Source organism: Haliotis cracherodii, unplaced genomic scaffold, assembly GCF_022045235.1.
Source record: "Haliotis cracherodii isolate W230 unplaced genomic scaffold, xgHalCrac1.p SCAF_18, whole genome shotgun sequence".
NCBI lineage: Eukaryota > Metazoa > Mollusca > Gastropoda > Lepetellida > Haliotidae > Haliotis > Haliotis cracherodii.
The window spans coordinates 11962792-11986336 of record NW_027266273.1 but is presented as its reverse complement, the minus strand read 5'-3'; the positions used below and the strand labels follow the sequence as shown (position 1 = coordinate 11986336).

The following is a 23545-nucleotide window of genomic DNA, read 5'->3' as shown; positions in this document are numbered from 1 at the left end:
GCTCACTGAGATACCATACTGCAGTTTAACATGAATATCCCACTCAGACACAGAATACTGACTCCGAGCCGACCAGTCCTTGTTTTAGCCCCTTAATTACGAGCTCAGCACAGGGTAACAACAAGTACCATCTTTAAACGTCTTTTGGTATGAAACGGCCGTCGATCGAACCTGTCATTATGTGAACACATGGTGGAGTGAGTGAGGTAGATGGGTTTGACTCTGCTCACTTTGAACAAATTCCAGTTACATCTTAATACCAGCTTAATGTGGAAGGAAATCCCAAAGCAATGCAGGCCTCAGATTTTAACACTTTGGTGAAACCCACAAGCAAGGGTATGGAGCTGACAAACCTAGAAACCTAATTAGGGGACCCTGGGATTCGAACCCACAATCATAGATTTCTGGTGTGCCCAAGGGACACAACTCTGAACAGAGTTAGACGAACAACCACCCTAAACACATGGAGGAACTGACATAGATTGCCATGTTAGGTGTCTGAAGAAAGGAGGTTGCACAACCCCTACACAACCACCCCTCTACATCTGCCAGTGTGAACCTCAACCTCCTAAGCTGACACACAAAACCTCGACATGAAGCCCAAATTTAACAAGATTACATAAAATAACAAAACTCTAAACATTCCAAAATGTTCAACCAGCTTCAAAAACAAATAAATTTGGATTGGATCCAAGAAATAACACAAACTGCAAATGCATATTTCAAATTAACTAATACCACATTTCCATTTGTTCTAAATATCCATGAAAAAACGGAATCCACATGAATTATACACTTTGACACACACAACTGAGGCTACACAAGGCCTGCAACATAAGACTAATACCTTATCTCAACATACACACACAGTCACATTCCAAGCTGGGGTCAATTCTAGGATTACCTCTTCCCATCCATCATGTTACCAACAATAAATAAATATCAATAACTGTACTCGCGCCTCCAAAAGCCTTCTCACATCAAATCCACTTCTCTCGTACTCTATGGATCAAATATAATAGAACTAAGCCACAGAGAAAATGCAAATCTCTAATAATCAAACACGAAAATATTTACGAGCTCACTTCAAAACAAACCCATGAATGATGAATTCCATGGAAGGATTAACCCATAATCCCTCCATTGCACCATAAATCATTCTGAATGATGGCAGGGTCTTGAACACTTGGCTACCTATTCAGTAAATGTCGGAACAATATCCGTTTTGTCTCAAATCACACCAGCATGTTCGATACACATTAAATGATTCCTTCGGTCCGCATCATACAATCTGAGGCATTGACCAAGCATTAACATCAAAAGCGACCAAGCTCGCTCTGGTCTGGTGTATTCAAATTCTGTACCTTATCGTACTTGAGTCAAGTGTGAGTCAATCGAGTGCTTATTCGTACACCAAACATTCCGTATCAGGTGTACAGAAGTATTCATGTGGATTGACGACTTCAATAGGTGAAGTACCGTCTGCCTTACACATTTCAATGATAATACAACTGTGGAATAGAGTCATTTCACACCTGTGCATTCAGTGTACAGTGAAAGTGGATATTCACGAGGTCGTTTTGTCCTGCTTTTTTCACCCTGGCACACAGGAGTTGTCCTCTGGGAAGGCTGTGATATCTTTCAACAGCTTGTATTCATGTCTGCCCTGGCGCTTGAACGAAGTTAAATTTTATTCAAATCTAAAACACATGTCTATAATTTCAGTTTGCACTGTTTATGAGAAGTACACAAACTGATACTTGTGTTTTGAAAACTTTTTATGTTTGATTGTTTGTTGTTTAATGCCGAAATATTTCAGCTGTGTGATGGCAGTCTGTTTGTTTGTTAAACACCACACTCAGCAATATTCCAGCTGTATGAGAGCGGTCTGTAAATAATGCATTCTAGACCTGACAATCAAGTGATTGATATCATGAGCATCGATCTGCGCAATCTAGTTTTTACATATATGTACCTCCCTGTGAAGGTCCGGGTAGAAAATATGCTCGTCATAATAGGCGACTGATGGGATCGGGTGGTCAGGGTCGGTGACTTGGTTGATGCATGTCATCATATCCCAATTACGTAGATCAATGCTCATGATGTTAATTACTGGATTGTCTGATCTGGACTTGATTATTAACAGACCGCTGTCATATAGCTGGAATATTGCTGGGTGTGTCGTTAAACAACAAACAAACAAAACATGTACGTACCAGCATAAAATAGAAACAATATATCTATTTTCCTACGGTGTATTAGAGATGAAGAAAAAAATTATTATTAAAATAATCAGCCAGTTGCATATAAGGGAGAAAACTGAATAAGGAGTTATGTCCCCTCTTCCTCAATGTCATTTGAACCCTAACATCTGTTTATCTGACAAACAATACAGTGTGATGTCATCACTATACATGAATCAGTGTTATCAGACCTAGCATGAAACATGGCTCATAGATATTGTCTTGATAGAACCACAGATTTTACCTACCATTTTAATCAATTCTACGTGGCAGCAATTAGACAATTTCTGACATATCAAGATTCATAACATCAAGTACTGATTCCTGGTCCTTAACTTTACCATCTTCCCGAGGCAAGAGAGTTAACTGACTATAAAAGTCCCTTTCCACCCTTGCCGAACTAGGCTGGGATTATGGAGTTAGATTTTAGCTGGACTAACGAGTCTATGCATAGTCCAATCAAAATCGCGCACCGATATCTAAATCCAGTTCGTAAACTGTCATGCAGAGTTTGGTCGATTGCTGGATTTGCAAAGCATGTGCATCGCCAAATCGTTGTCAACAGATATTTGCCAAATCTTTTCATGTATTTAATCAAGGTGTTCACGTGATTTGTTGTACTTCGCGAAGTAAGAACCGTTTTATCACCAAATAGATCTTGATTATTGATCAGATCGTCTTGACTGGGCCGCACCATTTTGTTTGAAGCAAATGCATTTGATACGAGAGGTGGAATCTGATTGGTCCATATGGGAGAGGCATAGAATGGACATAACTCGTAATAGCCACTGGTGGCGCTACGATTGAGCCCAGGAATTCCAGCCTAGTTCGGCAAGGGTGGAAACTGGACATTTAAAGTCAGTTAACGCTCTTGCCTCGGGAAGATTAACTTTACAGGTGAATGTAATCATGTGGATGTACATGATGTTAGAGGCTTCAGTATTACCAATGAGACACACTGTCACATTGAGAAAGCTCAGATCTGATGGATCAATCACAAGTTTCAAACCAGAATAACATGGCTCTTATGAAAAACATAATGAGGGTCTTTGGAAAATACTTTCAATTTAGACACTACACTACTCATCTTTTGACCGAGATATTCTTATAATTCCATTCTCTGGCTAAATTACTAGTGACAGTATCCCAGTCACAAGTAGCATATTTCTAAAGGGACATTATCAAAATTTGAATATCAATTTACCTGGCATCAGTAACTTTGCAAATATTCCTGATGTAGATATTCAAGAATATTATTTTGCAACACAGTAAATCCTATGTAGAGAATCTCACCAGAGAACATTTTGATATTGATTTATCAACACAAGGGCTAGATTTTTTATTTTATTTTCCAAACTATCATGAGTGAGTGAGTGAGTATGGTTTTACGCCGCTTTTAGAAATATTCCAGCAATATCGCGGCGGGGGACACCAGTAATGGGTTTAACACATTGTACCCATGTCGGGAATCGAACCCGGGTCTTCGGTGTGACGAGCTAACGCTTTAACCACTAGGCTACCCGACCGCCCCCCAAACTTTTATGAAGCATTATTGATGTTGATGATGTTCTTAGTTTGAAGGTAAGGTGAAATTTCGTTTAATGTCGCGTTCAAGATTATTGCACTTATATATGGACATGCATGCATGTGTGTGTGTGGCTGCTTGTACTCGCCTGGACTAACGCCGATTTTTAAGTGCTAGCCCAATGAGCTACCAGGCTGCAGTTTTACCCCTCTCAGACACAGTATACTGACTCTAAGCCTACCTGTCCTTGTTTTAGCCCCTTAATGCTGAGCATCAGGCAAGGTAACAATAAGTACCATCTTTTAACATCTTTTGGTATGACGCAGCCTGGGATCGAACCCCCAATCCTCCGCTCTATGGGCAGACGCTCTACCACTAGACCATGAAGGTGGTCTTTTAATTTAAAAATCAGTAGATGTTAGAGACCAGCTTAAGATTAACAGGCTTCATTTGCCTGAAACTTTGGAACATAACCATTTTATATGTCAGTACATGTATGAGAGTGTTATGAAATTACTACCTGTATTATTGCCATCCCTTGCGTTTGGACCTTTCGTACCAGGCTTTTTTCAGCCCAAAGTCCAGGGTTGGAGGAGGGAAACAAAAAAAAAGCAAAAAAAAGCCAGATGCATTCTTTTTAATGCAGAATGCCTCTGACAATGGTAAATTCATATGTTTTTTATTAAAAGGTAATGATAACTAATAAAACAACTGATTAGCGGATATTGGTGGAGAAAAAAATTGGAAATCTGATTTGATTCTTTTTACATTTTCTCAAAAATTAGAGTCGGCGGGTCCGTAATCCGAAAAATATAAAACGCCTGGCCTAATAATATTAAATAACCCGAATGCACTTATCAGTTGTAAATAGTCCTGGAAAGTAAACAACCTAAAATAACCAACACGACCCTGATTTATCAAGTTGTTTGCGAACACATAAAATATTCCAGAGTGTTTGATCGATTCAAAACATTTACCAAGTCATGAAGCTGTTTCTTTCATGTTGGTACATAAAACAATGTAATTTACAACATGAAAAACATGTCTGTCATAAACATTGCCATAAAGGGGTCTTACATCTACTTTAGTCCAGGTAGTTTAAACAGTAAGCGCAAATAAACGTTCTTCACAAAACTGTTGGTACTACTTTCTCAGCAGCTAGTCATAAATGAATGCATTGAACTTAACCTTTTTATCAAGATTAACTGACTTCTTTGATGTTTGCCAATAGAAAAACATCTAGTCTCTGAAATTAATTATTTTTACAGAAAAAATGTTGTAAAATTATCTTAATGAAAAATAATAAAAAGTCCAAGACTTTCTTTATTTTCTAGGGCGGTGGGTCCTCCAGCGGTTAAACTGTGACCTATCTTACCCCTAATTTTCATGGGTCTGGCCCTAAGAATCTGAAGCTCTGGTATAAAATGATTCATGGTTGTTATGACTTCTTACGACATGCACATAATTCTTATGGCTTGCATGACAAAATCCTTCTGAATAATAATGTCAACAAAAGAATTATTGACTTCACATTAACACTGAAAATAAAACAGTAACCAACAATTCTGGAATACCAACCCACGCACATAGGTTTCTGACACACCTAAGGGAAACAACTCTAGTTCACATTGTAACAGATTCTTATCGGAATGTAAAATATGAACAGTCCAGGTTTTGGGTTTAATGTTGATTATATTTACTTTTACTTCACAAAAACAGAAACTACATCAAGTCACAGATAGATCCAATTACAAAAACAGACGAGAACATTGTGTATTTCCACATTAATTTTACTACCCTACCTTCTTCCTTTTCTTTGGCATTCCCTACAGGACATCACCATGTTGCCATCCCATGATGCATCACACTGAACTGACCTGGCGTCAGACATTAACCCCATGACAGCTGAGAGTTGGAACGTCAGCATGTCACATCATTAATATATACTCAGTGAGAGCTTATGGGTCCTACGCTTGCAAGGTTATTACCATGCTTTTCAAGGCAAAATGTAAACCTGAGTGTACTTTCAACAGTTCCAAGTCTGTGCAAATCCGATTTATTTTTGTCCAGTTTAATTAAAACAATAGTCATGATTCCTTGGCCCACCTGGTTATTTAGTTAAAATTGACAGAAACTTAAGATTGGCATTATGGATGGTGCGGTGAGGCCCCCTGGTATATGTTGTACCATAAAGAGTGGATGACAGCAGGGATGTGAGGCCCCTGGTATATGTTGTGCCATAAAGAGTGGATGACAGCAGGGATGTGAGGCCCCCTGGTATATGTTGTACCATAAAGAGTGGATGACAGCAGGGATGTGAGGCCCCTGGTATATGTTGTGCCATAAAGAGTGGATGACAGCAGGGATGTGAGGCCCCTGGTATATGTTGTACCATAAAGAGTGGATGACAGCAGGGATGTCAGGCCCCTGGTATATGTTGTGCCATAAAGAGTGGATGACAGCAGGGATGTCAGGCCCCTGGTATATGTTGTGCCATAAAGAGTGGATGACAGCAGGGATGTCAGGCCCCCTGGTATATGTTGTACCATAAAGAGTGGAAGACAGCAGGGATGTCAGGCCCCTGGTATATGTTGTGCCATAAAGAGTGGATGACAGCAGGGATGTCAGGCCCCTGGTATATGTTGTGCCATAAAGAGTGGATGACAGCAGGGATGTCAGGCCCCTGGTATATGTTGTGCCATAAAGAGTGGATGACAGCAGGGATGTCAGGCCCCTGGTATATGTTGTGCCATAAAGAGTGGATGACAGCAGGGATGTCAGGCTCCTGGTATATGTTGTACCATAAAGAGTGGATGACAGCAGGGATGTCAGGCCCCCTGGTATATGTTTTGCCATAAAGAGTGGAAGACAGCAGGGATGTCAGGCCCCCTGGTATATGTTGTACCATAAAGAGTGGATGACAGCAGGGATATGAGGCCCCTGGTATATGTTTTGCCATAAAGAGCGGATGACAGCAGAGAAGACGCTGTGAGGCCAATCAGCTTACTGTCAGTGGTGGGTGGCTATTATCCTTCAGAACACATTGATTATTGGAAATATTGACCTGATTCGCTAGTACAGGAAGAGCTTGAACACAACTATGAAATATGAAGACCTTATCCGGAATACCAGAAATCCATCTGGCTTTTGTGCACAAGTCTCGACAGGTCCACACCATTTCCAAGTTAAATAAATATATTCCTGAACATAATCATTTCATTTGTTCAGAACCTGTCATGATCTGATCACAGGTGCATTAATATTAGTCAGCTAGCACCACTCATGAAAATATCAGCTTTGTAATGTGATGATATACATGTTATTTCACCATGTTGACAAACATGTTTTGTTGGGGCAGGTTTGACACAGATACATCCAACTGCCACAGTTGAAATCAATGTTTTCCGTATTCGACGTAATAAGCGCCCAGGGCGCTCTCAAAATTAGAATATTATTTTGGTGAAAAAAAAGTTGAGTTGAAAGATTAATTTCGTGGTTTATGCTGACAGCCTGAAATGTTAATGTACGACAGATATTTTTTTCACGAATTTAATTGCCCATAATTAAGTGTGCATATAACGAGTGCGTATTATACGCGAATAAATAAGTCTTCTGTACATTAATCAATCGGAAGGGGTGCTAATTGGGATTGTTCACTCGCCAATATATTAGCAAATATCGCCGTCGGCGTTTATTAGAGCAGGGCGCTTATTACGTTGAATACGGTATTTATTATCTTTGTTATTTGAGTCATTTATTGTTCAAACCAAGGTGTACAGTCTTGAACTTGATGACTTTGATAGAAAATAAAACATAAAAATTAATAATCTTCCCTCTCCACTTTTGAAAAACAGGTGGATGATAATCTAGCAATAATTTATTATGGCTTATGTGAACATGAATAAAACTACAGAATAGTTGGTGGGAAAGTGTTCATGCATGAATTGTCAGGAAGTCTAAACAGCCTGGAGAAGCCAAACTAATGGTCAACAGTGTGAGCACTCTTCCATGCTGATCAACCCCTCCACTCAGCTGTAACTTGCTGTCATATCAAGGTCACTTTCTGCTCTCAATCAGTTCAAGAAACAGTGAAAGACATTCAAAATTAATATATATTGATACTTGTAAGTGCTTTGAGCACACTTAGGTGTGGAGGTTAGGGCTATATAAGAGGCCATATTTTTATTATGATTGTCGTCGTCGTCGTCGTCATCGTCGTCGTCGTCGTCATCATCATCATCATCATCATCATCATCATCATCATCATCATCATCATCATTATTACTATTTAAGTGTGAAGCAACAAATCTACTTCTTTCAGCCTTTTCCTAAATGTTATGAGATGACCAGGGAGGGGTATATTTAGGATTTCAATTCTCATCACAGCCTTCACATTACTGGTAGTTGCAACCACAATAAGCTGACTTGGTAAATTTTTAATTCCAATTTGACATTTTTTACTGACATTTTCTGCAGACTTGGGGCCAAATATCAGCCTCTGATTGGTACTAGTCATTTGAGACTAGTACAGAGAGTCGCTTGATGCTGGCAGTATACATCATTTCAATGGATGCTTGTGCACTAAACATTACACAGCCAGGTACTATACAAGATCTTCCCAACAGCCATCTGCAGCACATATATTCTCTCTAGGAGCACATACAAACTACAACGTCCTCTTAGCCTGTTTTATTTATTTTATACCCAAAGTGTGTAAATATGTTGAAGCAAATCTGAACATTTGCAAACCCCGACCTAAAATACTTTCTTTAAGATTTCTTTTTAATTTTGGTAATAATTTTTAAACAATGATCATATATATATAAAGATAATTACAGAATAACATTTTCTTAACCATATTCCAAAAAATATATATGAAATCAGAGGTACAAACATAGTTCTAATCATGTCTTTAACCAGATCAATATTTTGCCCATACTATCGGAATTGCCAGCAGTCCCTGTTGTTTTCACTCACAAGAATGCATCAAGGGAGACAACTCCTACTAAGGCATTGTTTAATGATATTGAGCTTTTCTGTCAGGTATTCCTTACAGGAAATTCGGGGCTGCCGGGTAGCCTAGTGGTTAAAGCGTTCGCTCGTCACACTGAAGACCCGGGTTCGATTCCTGACATGGGTACAATATGTGAAGCTCATTTCTGGTGTCCCCTGCCGTGATATTGCTGGAATATGGCTAAAAGCGGCGTAAAACCATACTCACTTTTAGGAAATTCTGAAATAACACATCCATTATCACAACAAAAATCCTTTTCATCACAACATGTCTAAAGGAAGAGGATCAATCCAGACAGTGATAAAGAGACCACTATTTTTTGGTCTCTTATTTTTAATTCAAGACTTAATTTTTTCAATTCACTGGAAAACTTTGCTCATTTCTTCCACTGCGGACTCCTAAACTTTTAAACAACTGATGCAGCAGGATCCTAGCTGCAAACAACGAGGACTGGATGGTCATACCAGAAATCAGAATATATCCTTGCTTGAGATCTGGAGACAATCAGCAGACTTGGTTGATGCAAATCATTGCATCTCAACTGTGAAGATGGATGTTTGTGATGTCACTCAATGGATTGTCTGGTCCTGACTCAATTTTTTACAGACTGCCATCATGTAGCTGGAATGTTGCTGAGTTGTGTCGCAAAACAACAAAACACACGCATGAATAAAGATGAAAATACTAGACGAGAACTCACCTCCACTGCTTCTTTCATGTCAAACTGAGGCACCGGGGTCTTCATGGAGCTGGAGACCTTTCTCTCGCTGTCCGCGTACGTCGAGGCATGGATGTCTGCATTCGCCACCTCCATCAGGTCGATGTCCTCAGTCATATACTCCTGTCACAAACAACAGTTACTGTCATCATACTGGTAGATCAAAGGTACATATGTTTGACTGTTTTTTAGTTTTTTTGGGTTACTAAGGAGTGAGTGAGTGAGTGAGTATGGTTTTACGCCGCTTTTAGCAATATTCCAGCAATATCACGGCGGGGGACACCAGAAATGGGCTTCACACATTGTGCCCATGTCGGGAATCGAACCCGGGTCCTCGGCGTGACGAGCGAACGCTTTAACCACTAGGCTACCCGACCGCCCCGGTTACTAAGGAAACACTACACTACACATTAACCCTTAGGACTGAATGGTAATACCCATCTTCCCAAGGCAAGGGAGTTAACTGACTGTAAAAGTCCATTCTCCACTCTTGCTGAACTAGGCTGGAATTATGGAGTTAGATTTTGACTGGACTAACAAGTTCTTACATAGGAAAATTGCATAATGAAATCAACGTCCGGTTCGTAAACTGCTGTGTAGTTGCCATAGTTTTGTCAATTTGGTTTTACAAAGCATGTGTACTGCCAAGACATGTTGTATTCCAATATAGATTTTGATTATCTATCAGATTGTCTTGACTAGGTGCCGCCATTTTGTTTGAAGCAAAATGCACGTGTTATTTGAGGTGGAATCTGATTTGTCAATAGGATGGACATAGAAGGGACATAACTCGTAATAGCTACAGGTGGCACTACAATCAAGTCCTGATTTTACGGTCAGTAAAACTCCCTTGCCTCAGGAAGATGGGTATTATCGGTATATAGGTATACAGAAATACACTTTTCAGACAATACTTATTGCAATATATTTATGTGTTCTGATATACTGGGTAACAAAATGTAACAAGTTTTATTATCATTTGTAGTGTTTAACCTAAAATCTTCACACTAATTCATTCACAAAAGATGTTACCTGTCAAAATTGACTGACAAAACGTCAGAAATGAGGGAGTGATTTTTCTCTCATATTGTTATCTCCCTTCTATGACAACAAAATGGCGGCAACTGACCATGCTTAGTAATAATAACTTTCATATGTAGAAAAAAGGATCTGCATGTACAATATGGCTCAGTCACTGTAAAACACTTTAGCTACCAATATATCACAATACACATCATAATACAGATACCAGTATCGCAATACATTGCAATACAATATTTTGGCCAATACACAGCCCTATAGGCCATAACTGTGAAACCAACACACCAACTTACGTTTTCAACTTGTTTAACTTAAGCTAGTGAAGCTGTTCCAAAACCTCAGTAAAAGTAGTTGTTATTCGTCACCACCACCACCCCCACACACACACCCGAAATAAATAAAATAAATTAATTAATTTGTGTCTGACATTCAACTTGAGCTGCTCCGAAAAGCATAATGTTTTCACCTGTGAACTCCATGGCACACTCAAAAACCTTTGTTTCAAACTAGTGGTTTAACACCACACTCAGCAATATTCCAGCTATATGATGGCTACTTAAGAGTAAGTACTCTCAAGTCAGGACCAGACAACCAGTGGTCGATATTGTGAGCAACAATCCACACCACCTGGGTCCACTGGAGTGAGTGAGTGAGTATGGTTTTACGCCGCCTTTAGCAATATTCCAGCAATATCACGGCGGGGGACACCAGAAATGGGCTTCACACATTGTACCCATGTCGGGAATCGAACCCGGGTCTTCGGCGTGACGATCCAACGCTTTAACCACTAGGCTACCTGACCGCCCCTGGGTCCACTGGAACACTATCAAATAAGTCACCAAGCCTGATCATCCAATCCATTAAGTCACTATAAAAACAAGCATAGATTTCTGGAGGCCAATTCAAACCTAGATTGACCAAAAGGGTTTGGGATTTCTAGGTTTTGCAGAAACCCCCTCAGCTGATAAGTAAACACAAACATACCTGTTGTTTCTTCAGGGCATAATGTACAGCACTCTTCACCAGTAAGTCAGTAATGACCTCTTCTTGGGACTTCCTGTCTAGGCTTGCATAACTCACTTCCCGTTGTTCTCCATTGCGGGTGCGGATGACCTTAATAGACGTCGGAGGTCGTGACCTCATCGACTCCCCTTCAAGTTCACGGTCTTGATACTGATCCACTGTTGGGAAAAGGTTATCGGTTAAATGCTATTGATACAGTACTGCCAATCCATATTCATCCTCTGTCATCCAGGATATTCCATCTCTATTATGGAGAGCAGGTCGGTGGTTCTATTCTCGGCTGCCTCACACCAGAAGACCTTAAAAAATGGCACTTGTTGTTATCCTGCCTGGCGCTCGGTATTAAGGGGATAGAACGAGGACCGATCAGCAAGTAGCATCCATTTTTACCTGCTGCATGGTATCTCAGTGGACTAGCACTATAAAACCAGCAAAAGTCTGGGCTAGTACAAGTGGCACGCATGCCCGCCCGCCCTCAAGCACGCACGCACACACAAATGCACAAATGCACACACGCACAAATGCACACACACACAAATGCACACACAAATGCATGCACGACTCTATGGAAGTGCAATAGTTTTGAATGCTAAGTGAGACATCATTTCATCTCGCCACCTACCCATTCTTTTAGGACACATACCTTGAACCCAGACACAACCATAGCTTCACTTCGGCAGTGTCATCGCCAACTAACTATCACCAACTTACATAGCTCTCAATTATCAAACTCATGATCCAATCAGTAGACCTCTTCTGAACAAAGATCAACAGTCAAAATCACAACCCCTGAAAATATATTAATCAGATCATTTGTTCGTTTGTGTGTTGTTTAACGCCACACTCAGCAACATTCCAGCTAAATGGCAGAGGTCTGTAAATAATCGGTTCTGGACCAGACAATCCAGTGATTTACATCATGAACATGGATAATTGAGGATGATGCACATTCTAAACAAGCACGAAAGACAAGTATTTTCTTCTACTTACTCATATCTTCCAGTTCTGGCACAGCTCTGTAGAACGTATACCCTGACAGGCTTCCAGGAGATATCAGCATATTCCTCATGAGCCGATATGGAGGGGGGTAGTGTGATAGGTCCTCATGGAATATCCGGCGCTTTAGATGTGGAATCACAAAGTTATATTGGAAGAGGGATCGCTCTGTGATGTATCCTGGAAGAAAAATAAGCAGTAACTTGATCAGTGTGATGTGGCATGTCGTGTCCAAATCTGATTCATTTTCATTCAGTTCCAGACCCGTAGTCCTTGACCCTGACAGACGTGGGTCCAAAACCCAGCAGGCCTATAGTCCTTACCCCAGACCCAGAAAGACCTAGTTCTTATCGTTGACTGATAAAGGGCAATAATCCTTATCCTTGGAAGGCATATAGTCCTTATTCCTTATCCTAGTCTCAACTATTATAGACGTATAGTCCTTATCCTAGACTGATATTCAACTATAATCCTATACCGATATAGACCGATAATCCTTACCCCACATCCCAACATACCTATGTTCCTTATCATTGACCAACGTAGAGCTATAATTATTATCCTAGAGACCGCCCCCGTGGTCTATTGGTAGAGCGTCCGCCTGGAGAGCTGAAGGTCCGGGTTTCAATCCCTGGCCGTGTCATACAAAAAGACGTTAAAAGATGGTACTTGTTGTAACCCTGTCTGGCGCTTGGCATTAAGGGGCTAAACAACTAATGTTATGTCTAACAAATGATATAAAATCTCACCTTTATTAATCACAGTCTCTAACACACTGTCGTCCCAGCTTTTGGTCCATGTTGCTAGGTAACGCTTTGCTGAAAATCCTGGTCGAATTTGTCGGTAATGTTTCTCTCGCTTCCGATGCAAAAACTTCAAGTATACACTGTTATTGTCCTGGAAAAAGGAAGACAAGAAATCTGACATCAGTAATTCAGTAACACGTACTTCAAATTACTTGTAACAAAACTGCTTCAATCAGGGGGAAACAGACCAGGAATCAGGGCGGTACCATTCCCACTGAAATTGTCCTAATTAACAAATTTCCTGATTAAGGAATCAAGGGTATGGGATAAATAATTTGGTTGTATAGTGAATGAGTGAGTTTGGTTTTACACCACTTTTAGCAATATTGCAGCAATATCATGGCAGGGGACACCAGAAATAGGTTTCAAACATTGTACCCATGTCGTTAATCAAACCCAGGTCTTCTGCATGAGGAGCTAACACTTTAACCATTTGGCTACCTGGCCGCCCCTTGTCGTATAGATATACCCATCAAGATCCTCCATATAGTGGGAAATTTCTCTCACTCATGACTGGCGGACGATGTTTAGTTTTGGCTCCAAACAAAGCAACTCATCAATGGGCCCAGGGTATTTATGAAAACAGTGAATGAATGAGTACGGTAAGTTTGGGTTAACGCCACTTTTAACAGTATTCCAGTTATAACATGGCATGTCAGCTTAATGTGGGAGGAAAGCCCAGAGTGATGTAGGTCTCAGATATTTACCACTTCGGTGAAACCCACGAGCAAAGGTGTCGTGCTGACAAACCTAGAAACATAATCAGGGCAAACCAGGATTCGAACCCACAATCATAAGGTTTCTGGCATGCCCAAGGGACGCAACTTTGCACAGCAAATCGCGGCGCCTTAGATGACTGGGCCATCCATGCCCCCTTATGAAAACATAATGGAGATATATTACCCCGGAAAACTTAGGATGTATAACCTTTTGTTAATAACTTTGGGATAGATGAAAAGTCCAATGTAGCAAATGTTTCTGGGAAAACTTTTTGAACAGCCATATTGATGGTGATTTATCGCGCGAGAACGAGAAGCCTGATGTCATCAAAATTGCCAACTTGACATAGCGCATGTCCGACCAGTCAACATTGGGTTCATGTTAGAACAGTCCAAAATCATTCACAACTTTGGTGCCCATGAAATGATGAAATTGAAGAGTATGATTATGAAAAGAAAAATGTATACATTGTCATTTACAAAACATTCATATTTAGTGATAGGTTCCAAAGTTTCAATTACTACTTGAGTGTTTTGCCGACCTGCAAGCATTAGATGTTATGAACAGTGCACCAAAACACGGTTTCTTATCCATTGAAACCCTACAAAATCACCAAACCAATCAGAAGTGGGAAAACAGGTGACGTCACTCGAGTGCAGCGAAAGTTTACAGACGAGGCAATAGAGGTCACGCCTTTTATCAAGGACCATTTTCTATCGGAATATAAATGAATCACTGTACCGGTATGAACACAAATTTAAGTTTTGATTCCCTGATCCCTAAAAATATCAGAAATGCCGTGTTACTGCTGGAAAATACTGTAAGCCAAGATGTTAAAAATGATATAAAAACGTTGCACCTTGTTGATTGAAAGCTTCTTTTTTTTAAACTACCAAAATCCCTCTTAGCATGGTTGCCATTGGTTATCTCTGTGATGTCATTATCTTGTCAACTGACCTGCCATTTTAACATGATGTCAAGCATGCATTATGAATCTCGCTTCTTCACGACAGCATATATGAAGTTAGTGATATGTCAAGGTATCAAAGAAGACATAAAAATTTCCAAATCAAAACATCAGTGCCTATCGTATATTTTACTATTGGCTGAATCTGTGTGCTATTTTTAGACCCGGGATTTACAATAGAAAGTTTGACATGGCAACTTTAGAAACAGAATGACTTTGTGTTTACATTGATTTACAGGATATGACATGCATTTTTCAAAGGAAATTTCTACAGGGACACAGGGACCATCAACCCTAAAATTTACTTCCATGTCAAATTTTACCAGTCAATATCCAGTATTTATAAAACTCCAGTGATGTCATCCTATTGTTCTCCAGTCGGGTTATATCTCAAACAGGGATGTTATAATATCCCCCGAATTTTACATATAATCCCTGGTATTTTATATAATATGCCGGGACTTTGATTAATACAACTTTCGTTTAGATTGTAACATATGAATGTTTCTCGCTAGAAATTTATTTTGAATTTGAACGCAATGTGATCAAATGACAAATGTTTTCTTTATATTCCTGAAGATCGAACATGCAACCTTCGTATATCTGTAGATAAGTGAGTGTTCCACTTGGCTACAGAGGCGCTGATAAATTACAATGCTTTTGTTTGTTCTTTGCTTGTTTGTTGTTTAACGCCACACTCAGCAATATTCCATCTATATGACAGTAGTCTGGATATAACTGAGTCTGGACCAGACAATCATGAGCATCAATATGATGACATGCATCAACCAAGTCAGCGAGCCTGACCACCCGATCCCGTTAGTCGTGGAATGAAACGTGGATAATTATAGAATGTGTTGGATTTTTTCCTAAATTATATATTGTAAGTCATAATCAATTTTGTAATGGAGAGTTATTCTGTGTATTTATGCAGTCTGTGACAACAAACAAAATGTTGGCGTATGTTCTACCCAATCTCCAACACAGTCACTGGAAAACACACACAACATAGAATTATAATCACAAAGTGATGAGATCCAAATACTCACATGATTACCGTAAGACAAAATACTCTTTGCCAAATCGTCCACTGTTCGTAAATCCAGAGTTCCGTCTGTACTCTTCGACACAGGTTTCGTCTGTTGTTGTTCTGTTTGATCCCTCTCGCTGTCACGCAACGCAAGATCTTCAGAAAACAACAACAGGGCTCCTTTCCTGGTCGTGAAAGTTTTCGGAAGATGGATTTCTTGGTGATCACGTGACTCTCGGGAGGACAGATCAGGCATGTCTTGCAGCATGGTGTACTTGTGCTTGATTGGTGGGAAGTAGTAGCGATGTGGCACATCGCGGAAGTTGTAGTAGTCCTGGAAGAAGAGGGTGTCATGTTACGGGAAAGTAAGATAATACGAGAAATGTGTCATCAGTGAGGTTTACACAATTATACAAGTTGATTGTGCTTGTACATCAAGTCATAGGGTTCACACAAATATTCAGCTCCTAAAATCCAAATACCCTGCTAATGTTTGTTTGTTTGTTTGTTGTTTACCGTCCCACTCAGCAATATTCCAGCTATATGACAGGAGCCTGTAAGTAACCAGGTCTGGACCAGACAATCCACTGATTGACATCATGAGCATCAATCTACGCAATTGAGATACGATGACATGCATCAACCAAGTCGGCGTGTCTGGCCACCCAATCCCTTTAGTCGCCTCTTACGATAAGCATTGTCGCCTTTTATGGCATGAAAGGGTTGCTGAAGACCTATTCTACCCCGGATCTTCACAGGTGCCATGCAAATGTATCATTACGAGAAATATGTATACAATTTAGATCTATCCATCTTGTGACTACAATCTAATGTTAAGTGTGGAACTCGAAACAAGCAAGTGACATCATATCAAACATCATGATGTCATGATGTCCATACAGCCCAGCCAATCAGATTGCTAGATTCTTTAACAAGTAATGATAATATTTTTTACACAATTGCATTTTTATCACCTCCTGGACTGTTTAGGATAATCAGCTTGTACATATTTTGTATACATTCCAGGTCACAGTGGGTTCAACTTTGGTGATCAAACTGAACAATTAGTTCCTTTTATGTTCTTATTCTTCTGCAATTTTATTCATAGAAAGTCTCATAAAGTATATAGTCTCATAAAGCGCCAGATATTCACATATAAAAAATCTTTATGAAAATTTATGATCATTTAGGTGAGGTAGTGAAACGGGGTTAAACGTTGCGTACTTGTTTAGCGACTTGCATGCACACATGTTTGTGTGTGCGTCTGCTTGTACTAGTCTGGATTTTATAGTGCTTGCTCACTGAGATACCATGCCACAGTTTAACTTGAATACCCCACTCAGACACTGTATAGTGACTCCGAGCTGACCAGTCCTTGTTTTAGTCCCTTAATGCTGAGAGCCAGGCAGGGTAACAACAAGTACCATCTTTTAATGTCTTTTGGTATGATGCGGCCAGGGATCAAACCCCGGACCTTCCACTCTCTCCATAAACATATTATGGAGAGAGTATAATCAGGTGTCTTTTGTTATTTAACTTATATCACAAACGTTTTTCAATAATTTTACAAATTGTAAAGCAGGTCAGTATAATAGCAGAAACTTCTGACTTTTCAGAAGGCCAGACATATTTTCAATTTTTGGGGTTTATGGATTTATGGCATAAAAATTCCGTTCAGAGGGTAAAAAAAATATATAAATTTAAAAAAACAAAAACATTTTGATTTCCTCAAATTATCAAGTAGGTAGAAGGAAAAAAAGAAGCAAGAGGAATAGGAATTTGTCATAATTCTTTGTGTGTTGAAGTATTTAAGATTCATTTTTATCAGGTTTTAATTATAGTACTTTAAACAATTTATTTATATTAATAGTATATTTAGTTTTTCTTAAACTTTTAACATATGTCTGCTCAGCAGAATAAAAAAACCCAATGCTTTAATTTTTGGAGGGTATTTTTTAGGCCCCCTTACACAAAGAGATCCCTGCTGCAGATATGCACTGTCCTAGAAGCCTTTGAAGGTCACATCTCCTAGCCAAAGACTACTAAATTGTGCTGAGGAAAAGTAAAAATCCAATGAAAACTCTTCATTGACTGGAAGCACTGAGGGTTATAATTCCGGACCATTTCTCAATGCTTCAATTTTGCTACAAATCGGAGCTGAATAAATGTAAACATTGCAAACAGTCTTGTCATGTTCAAGTAGAACTAGCTACAAACACTTGGGGGCCAGTGAAATAACGTTTACACTAGTCCCCTTGACTACTTTATAAAAAAAACATTTCTAAGGCATTTTAGTATGCAGCAATACCTCTACTTCCATTTCTTCCCAAACTGATAACGACTTTCAACAGGGATCGAATTAACACAGATAAACGTATTCTGAACATGGAGAAATGTGTCCTGTGATGACCCGGGGTAGAATTGGTCTTCAGCAACCTACGGTTGTCGTAATAGGCGACCCATGACTTGGTTGATGCATGTCATCATATCCCAATTGCATAGATTGATGCTCAGGATGTCAATCACTGGATTGTCTGGTCCAGACTCAATTAAATACAGACCACCGTCATATAGCTGGAATATTGCTGAGTGCAGCATTAAAAACAAACAAGGCAAACGTGTACATGGTAGTGTGACCTCAAATAAACTTTGTCCAAATAATATTCTGTTTTAATCTAAGGTTTTCTTAAGATCCCCCTGAATCTGATAGGTGATAGATAAAGGGAATCATCGTCATGACAACCAATGACCCCCAAATCCTCACACTTGACATGCTTGATAAAGATAAATTTCAATCCTCAAGCTGTCTTCTTGAAAACTGCATTTATCATAAAGCTGCTGAAGTCATGATCTCAGTTAAACGTAGTCGTAACTTTGTCACTGTGCAATAACTGATTAACCAGCTCGGTCCGCAAAAGCATGATAACATGCGATACAGCAATCAGCCAGTCTCGCATATTTCCAGCCTACAAATATTCCTCTTCCCACAAAGTAATTATCGTAAAGGAAGAAAAGAATTAATCATGCTTATAATTAGTCTTAGCCTTGCCTTATATTGTCTCTTGTTACCAGTTCTGTCGTAATCTTAGCATTTGTGGTGTTTTATAGCCACCGTGTTCTATATTACACCGTTATAATTACTGGGTCATTTACCCATAGAAGCAAGGTCCCATTGTGCCTGCCTTAAGCTTTGTGTGATATATCTAGTTATAAAGGCTTGGATATAATGAGACTGATTGTTGGTCTGATAACACAACCAATATGTCTGACATCTTTATTCAAGTATTAAGATTCTAATCAGACGAATTTCAGTTTTGCAGTTAACGTTTTTACATTCATAATATAAGTCAGTATGTGGGTGGGGTTTTATACCTGTCAGCTTTACTTCAAACTGTATCATTTGCTGTAGAAAAGACCTGTAGATAAAAATCTACATAAAAATAACTTGTAAATAATGTTTGTTTGTTTGTTTGTTTATTGCTTAATGCCGCACTCACCAATATTCCAGCTATATGATGCCGGTCTGTAAATAATCAAGTCTGGACCAGACAATACTATTTCTCTAAAAGCCATCCAAAAGCAGAAAAACCCTAGTAAATTTAAATCTAAACCCTGAGGTTTAAGGTATAGTTACCACGTTGGGTATCGAACATGTGTTTTCAGCATAATGAGCGAACGCATTAACCAGTTGACAACCCAACCACCACCAGAAGACATTTGGTAAATCTTTTAGTGATTATAAACACAGAAGGTATAAGTGTTTTATACCAGGAATAATGCCAAGAAGACTAAACTCAGTGATAGGCCGTCTCCTTGTCATGCAGAATCATATAAAAGTGTATCTTTCATGCCAGACCAGCGAAGATCCGGGGTAGAATAAGTCTTCAGCAACCCAAGCTGGCCGTAAAAGATGACTATGCTTCTCGTAAGAGGCGACTGACAGGATCGGATGGTCAGGCTCGCTGACTTTGATGATGCATGTCATCTTATCCTAATTGCGTGGATCGATGCTCATGATGTCAATCACTGGATTGTCTGGTTCAGACTCGATTATTTACAGAATGCTGGCATATAACTGTGTTCAACATATCCCATGTGCTTTCCAGTTTACTTCTTCATCTGTTTGCCAGTGTAACAGTTTACTGACTGATGGTTCCCATTTCTTATTAAAACAAATCTGGTATACATATTTCGTAAAATAGATAAGATGGTTTCTATCTTGCAAATCAATGCCACTGTATCTACATGCAACTGATGGACTTGTTCCTTAAATATTTGCTATGTGGATTTGTTTCTCAGCTAATAGTACAATATGAGTATTAAGCCGATTATTATCTTGAAAACAAAAGGATATAGAATGTGTATTGAAGCATATTTTGTTTTGAAGTTTGTTAGTTTGTGTGTTGTTTAACGCTGAACTCAGCAATATTCCAGCTTTTTGACAGTGGTCTGTAAATAACTGACTCTGGACCAGATGATCCAGTGATTGACATCATGCGCATCAATCTACACAATGGGGGTATAATGACATGTGTCAACCAAGCCAGCGAGCCTGATCACCCAATCCCATTTGCCGCCTCTTACAAGCATAGTAAATGGTTTAGTTGGTGTTCTAACTTACGGTATTCCCAAAGTCTTTGGTAGCTTCACATCCTAAATAACATGTGTTAATTTTTCTTTAGACGTGTTACAGGAAGAAGTTCAAAGTTCATACTCTCCTAGTTTCACCCTTTATCATTCCATTTTTGCATAACTTCCACGAGTCTTGCACCACTACCACATTTCCTATACTGAATAATACATTCTCTATTTTTGGAAGAATGCAATAAGGAAAGACTACCCTTTTTCTCATTAAAATCAGATCTTAGATCTCGCTACCGATCTGAGGACATCCCACTACATGTTACGTCAGAATGACCTTTCATGAGTTTTGACCAACCAAAATGACTAACAAGAATTTGACTTTAGCCAATCATAAAGATCTCTCGAGCTATCCAGGACTAGTTTCAAACTGGCAACTTCCATTCCAGACTACACTTTGATAATATTTTGACAAAATTCTCGATTCAAAATTTGAAAACTGAACAACAGAACATTTTGGAATGTCTAGTAGATCGCCTAGATTGTATGGCAGTACTTCCTACATGGTAAGCAAAGTCTCATCCTTTCCAATGTTTATCCCACTGAAGTGAGAGACAGACAATGATTTTGACGCCTTCAGTCATACACCCTGCAACTCTCTTTCAGACTACTCTGCATTAACCTTACTTAGGGTGTATGATTAGAAAACATATTCTGACTGTCACTTTCCTGATGTGGTAAGCGACGCTCTGATAGGTCGGATGAAAGGTCATTCTGACGTGACCCATATTGGGCTGTCCTCAGTTCTTTGTTTAGGTTGGACAACCCGTAAAATATCTACATGTAGTCCACTTAGTTTGTTTATCTGTTGTTTAACGCCGCTCTCAGCAATATTCCAGCTATATGACAGTGGCGTCTGTAAATAATTGAGTCTGGAACAGACAATCCAGTGATTGACATCATGAGCATCAATCTATGCAATTGGGATACGATGACATGCATCAACCAAGTCAGCGAGCCTGACCAACCGATCCCGCTACTCTTACAACAAGAATAGTCACCTTTTTATGGCAATGAATGGGTTACTGAAGACCTATTCTACCTCTGATCTTAAAAGGTCGTTTGCGTTCAGCATATTTCTCACTCGCTACACATAATAAACATCCTCACAAGGTACTGTTATTTAAGAAAAGATGTTTCTAAGTGTCCCTAAGGTACTGGGAACCCGTTTGAACCCATGCCCTGGGCACTTTAATTGAAAGAGTTTTGAAGCTTCAAAAAGAATCTCTTAATATGCTAAATAATGTTAAACAACAAACGAACAAAATATCATCAATAGTGTTCATAATTTCATTCTCTTCTGTAGCGACACAGCCAGAAAGGTGAAGTCAGAGCGAAGTGATTAACTTGTAATGAAAATGTCACATCACCCGAGCCCACCATATCCAGGTTTCGATTGTATTGATTTATCAACAATGATAAAAACATCAGTAATTCCAATGATAATTGAGTCTGTTATTACATCGTGACTAAAAACTCTTCCTGTATTGATTGTCTTATTGTGAGCAGCCTGGGTGTATGCCACACATAAATATATCATGAATAACATGACTACCATCTTTCATGGTTGCTCCCCTGGGATATGCCCATTGGACTATTCTCGGGTTTACTTTATTCCAGATTTACTGAATCTTAAATTATATTTTTTTCCATTATAACTTTCTTTCAAAATATATTCAAAATATCAAAATGTTCAATTCTTATAACAAGATTCACTTGGATTGTTTTCTTGTTTAATGCCACACATAAATATTCCACATATTTTACGATAGCCTGTAAATAACTGAAGACTTTGAATTGTAGTAGTATACATGTATGTTAAATTTACAATACTGTCAGTTCAGAAATCTGATCTGTGCAGCGGGCTTCATAGCTGGGATGAAGAATCTTTTAGACACTTTGTTCATTGTTGATCATAAGCACATCCTATACTTACTGATGCATGATACTGATAGGTATTCATTAGGGGTCTTATAAGCCTTAATTCATCAGGGTAAAACAATTTTTAATGATAATAGATAAAATATAAATAGTGACAAAAAGTCAATGCACTGATTGGTACCATTAAATTATTTCTTAATGAAAGACAAGAGTATGCATTATTTGAGAATTGTGGGAAGCTAATATTTTAAATTACATGTATTTTAGTTTGATAATAAATGTTTCATAATAAGTACCATTTTCTTGATAATTGATGTTCAATTATTTAGTCATTATAATATAGAAATTAAGTCTGATAACCTTGATAACAAATCTAAACAAGTTTCTCACCAGTAAACAATTATATTTAACAATATAAAATATAAATTCTACGACAATTAAATTAAAACTGGATGTACATCATTATGCAAATATTATATTTTATTATAAAGGTTGTATTATATAATAAGTACATTATTACAATTATTATATTGTTATTGTTGTACTTTTCCATGGTCGTAAATATATATAAGTTAGTCTAGTTATAATTACCTCTGGTTCCAGGAATACTTCAACTTTTTCGTGCCCATTCGTTTGAACCTCGCCAACTCCTCGGCTGAGAAGAGAGAGGTTGAGAGCACCGCTGCCAGCCATTGTTAATTTTTCTATCACAGAAAGTGTTTCCTCAGTTAAAACACTCAGCCGATGATAAACACCGACGATGCATTATTAAATTGTCTCCCACAGTCGCACGCTCCGATTCAAAAGTGTGCTTTCTCCGTGTCTACGCCGACTTCTTTCTTAGCATTGACAGTGACGTTGTTATCAATTATTAACTACAAATAATGATTATCTTTCCATACATGCAAACTTTTCGTCCAGACAAACTAGGGCCATGGCC

General features: G+C 38.9%; 1 protein-coding gene across 1 annotated transcript in view; it reads right to left on the bottom strand.

Annotated features, from left to right (window-relative positions):
- LOC139465775 (uncharacterized protein KIAA2012 homolog) overlaps positions 1-23545 on the bottom strand; it is a 73479-nt gene extending 49934 nt beyond the window's left edge. The window contains exons 1-6 of the mRNA XM_071247670.1: positions 23197-23545; positions 16103-16417; positions 13310-13457; positions 12555-12740; positions 11526-11722; positions 9483-9623 (exon numbers count right to left, since the gene is read on the bottom strand). Coding sequence (XP_071103771.1) covers positions 9483-9623; positions 11526-11722; positions 12555-12740; positions 13310-13457; positions 16103-16417; positions 23197-23298 — 1089 coding nt within the window. The 5' untranslated portion in view covers positions 23299-23545. The remainder of the gene's footprint in view (positions 1-9482; positions 9624-11525; positions 11723-12554; positions 12741-13309; positions 13458-16102; positions 16418-23196) is intronic.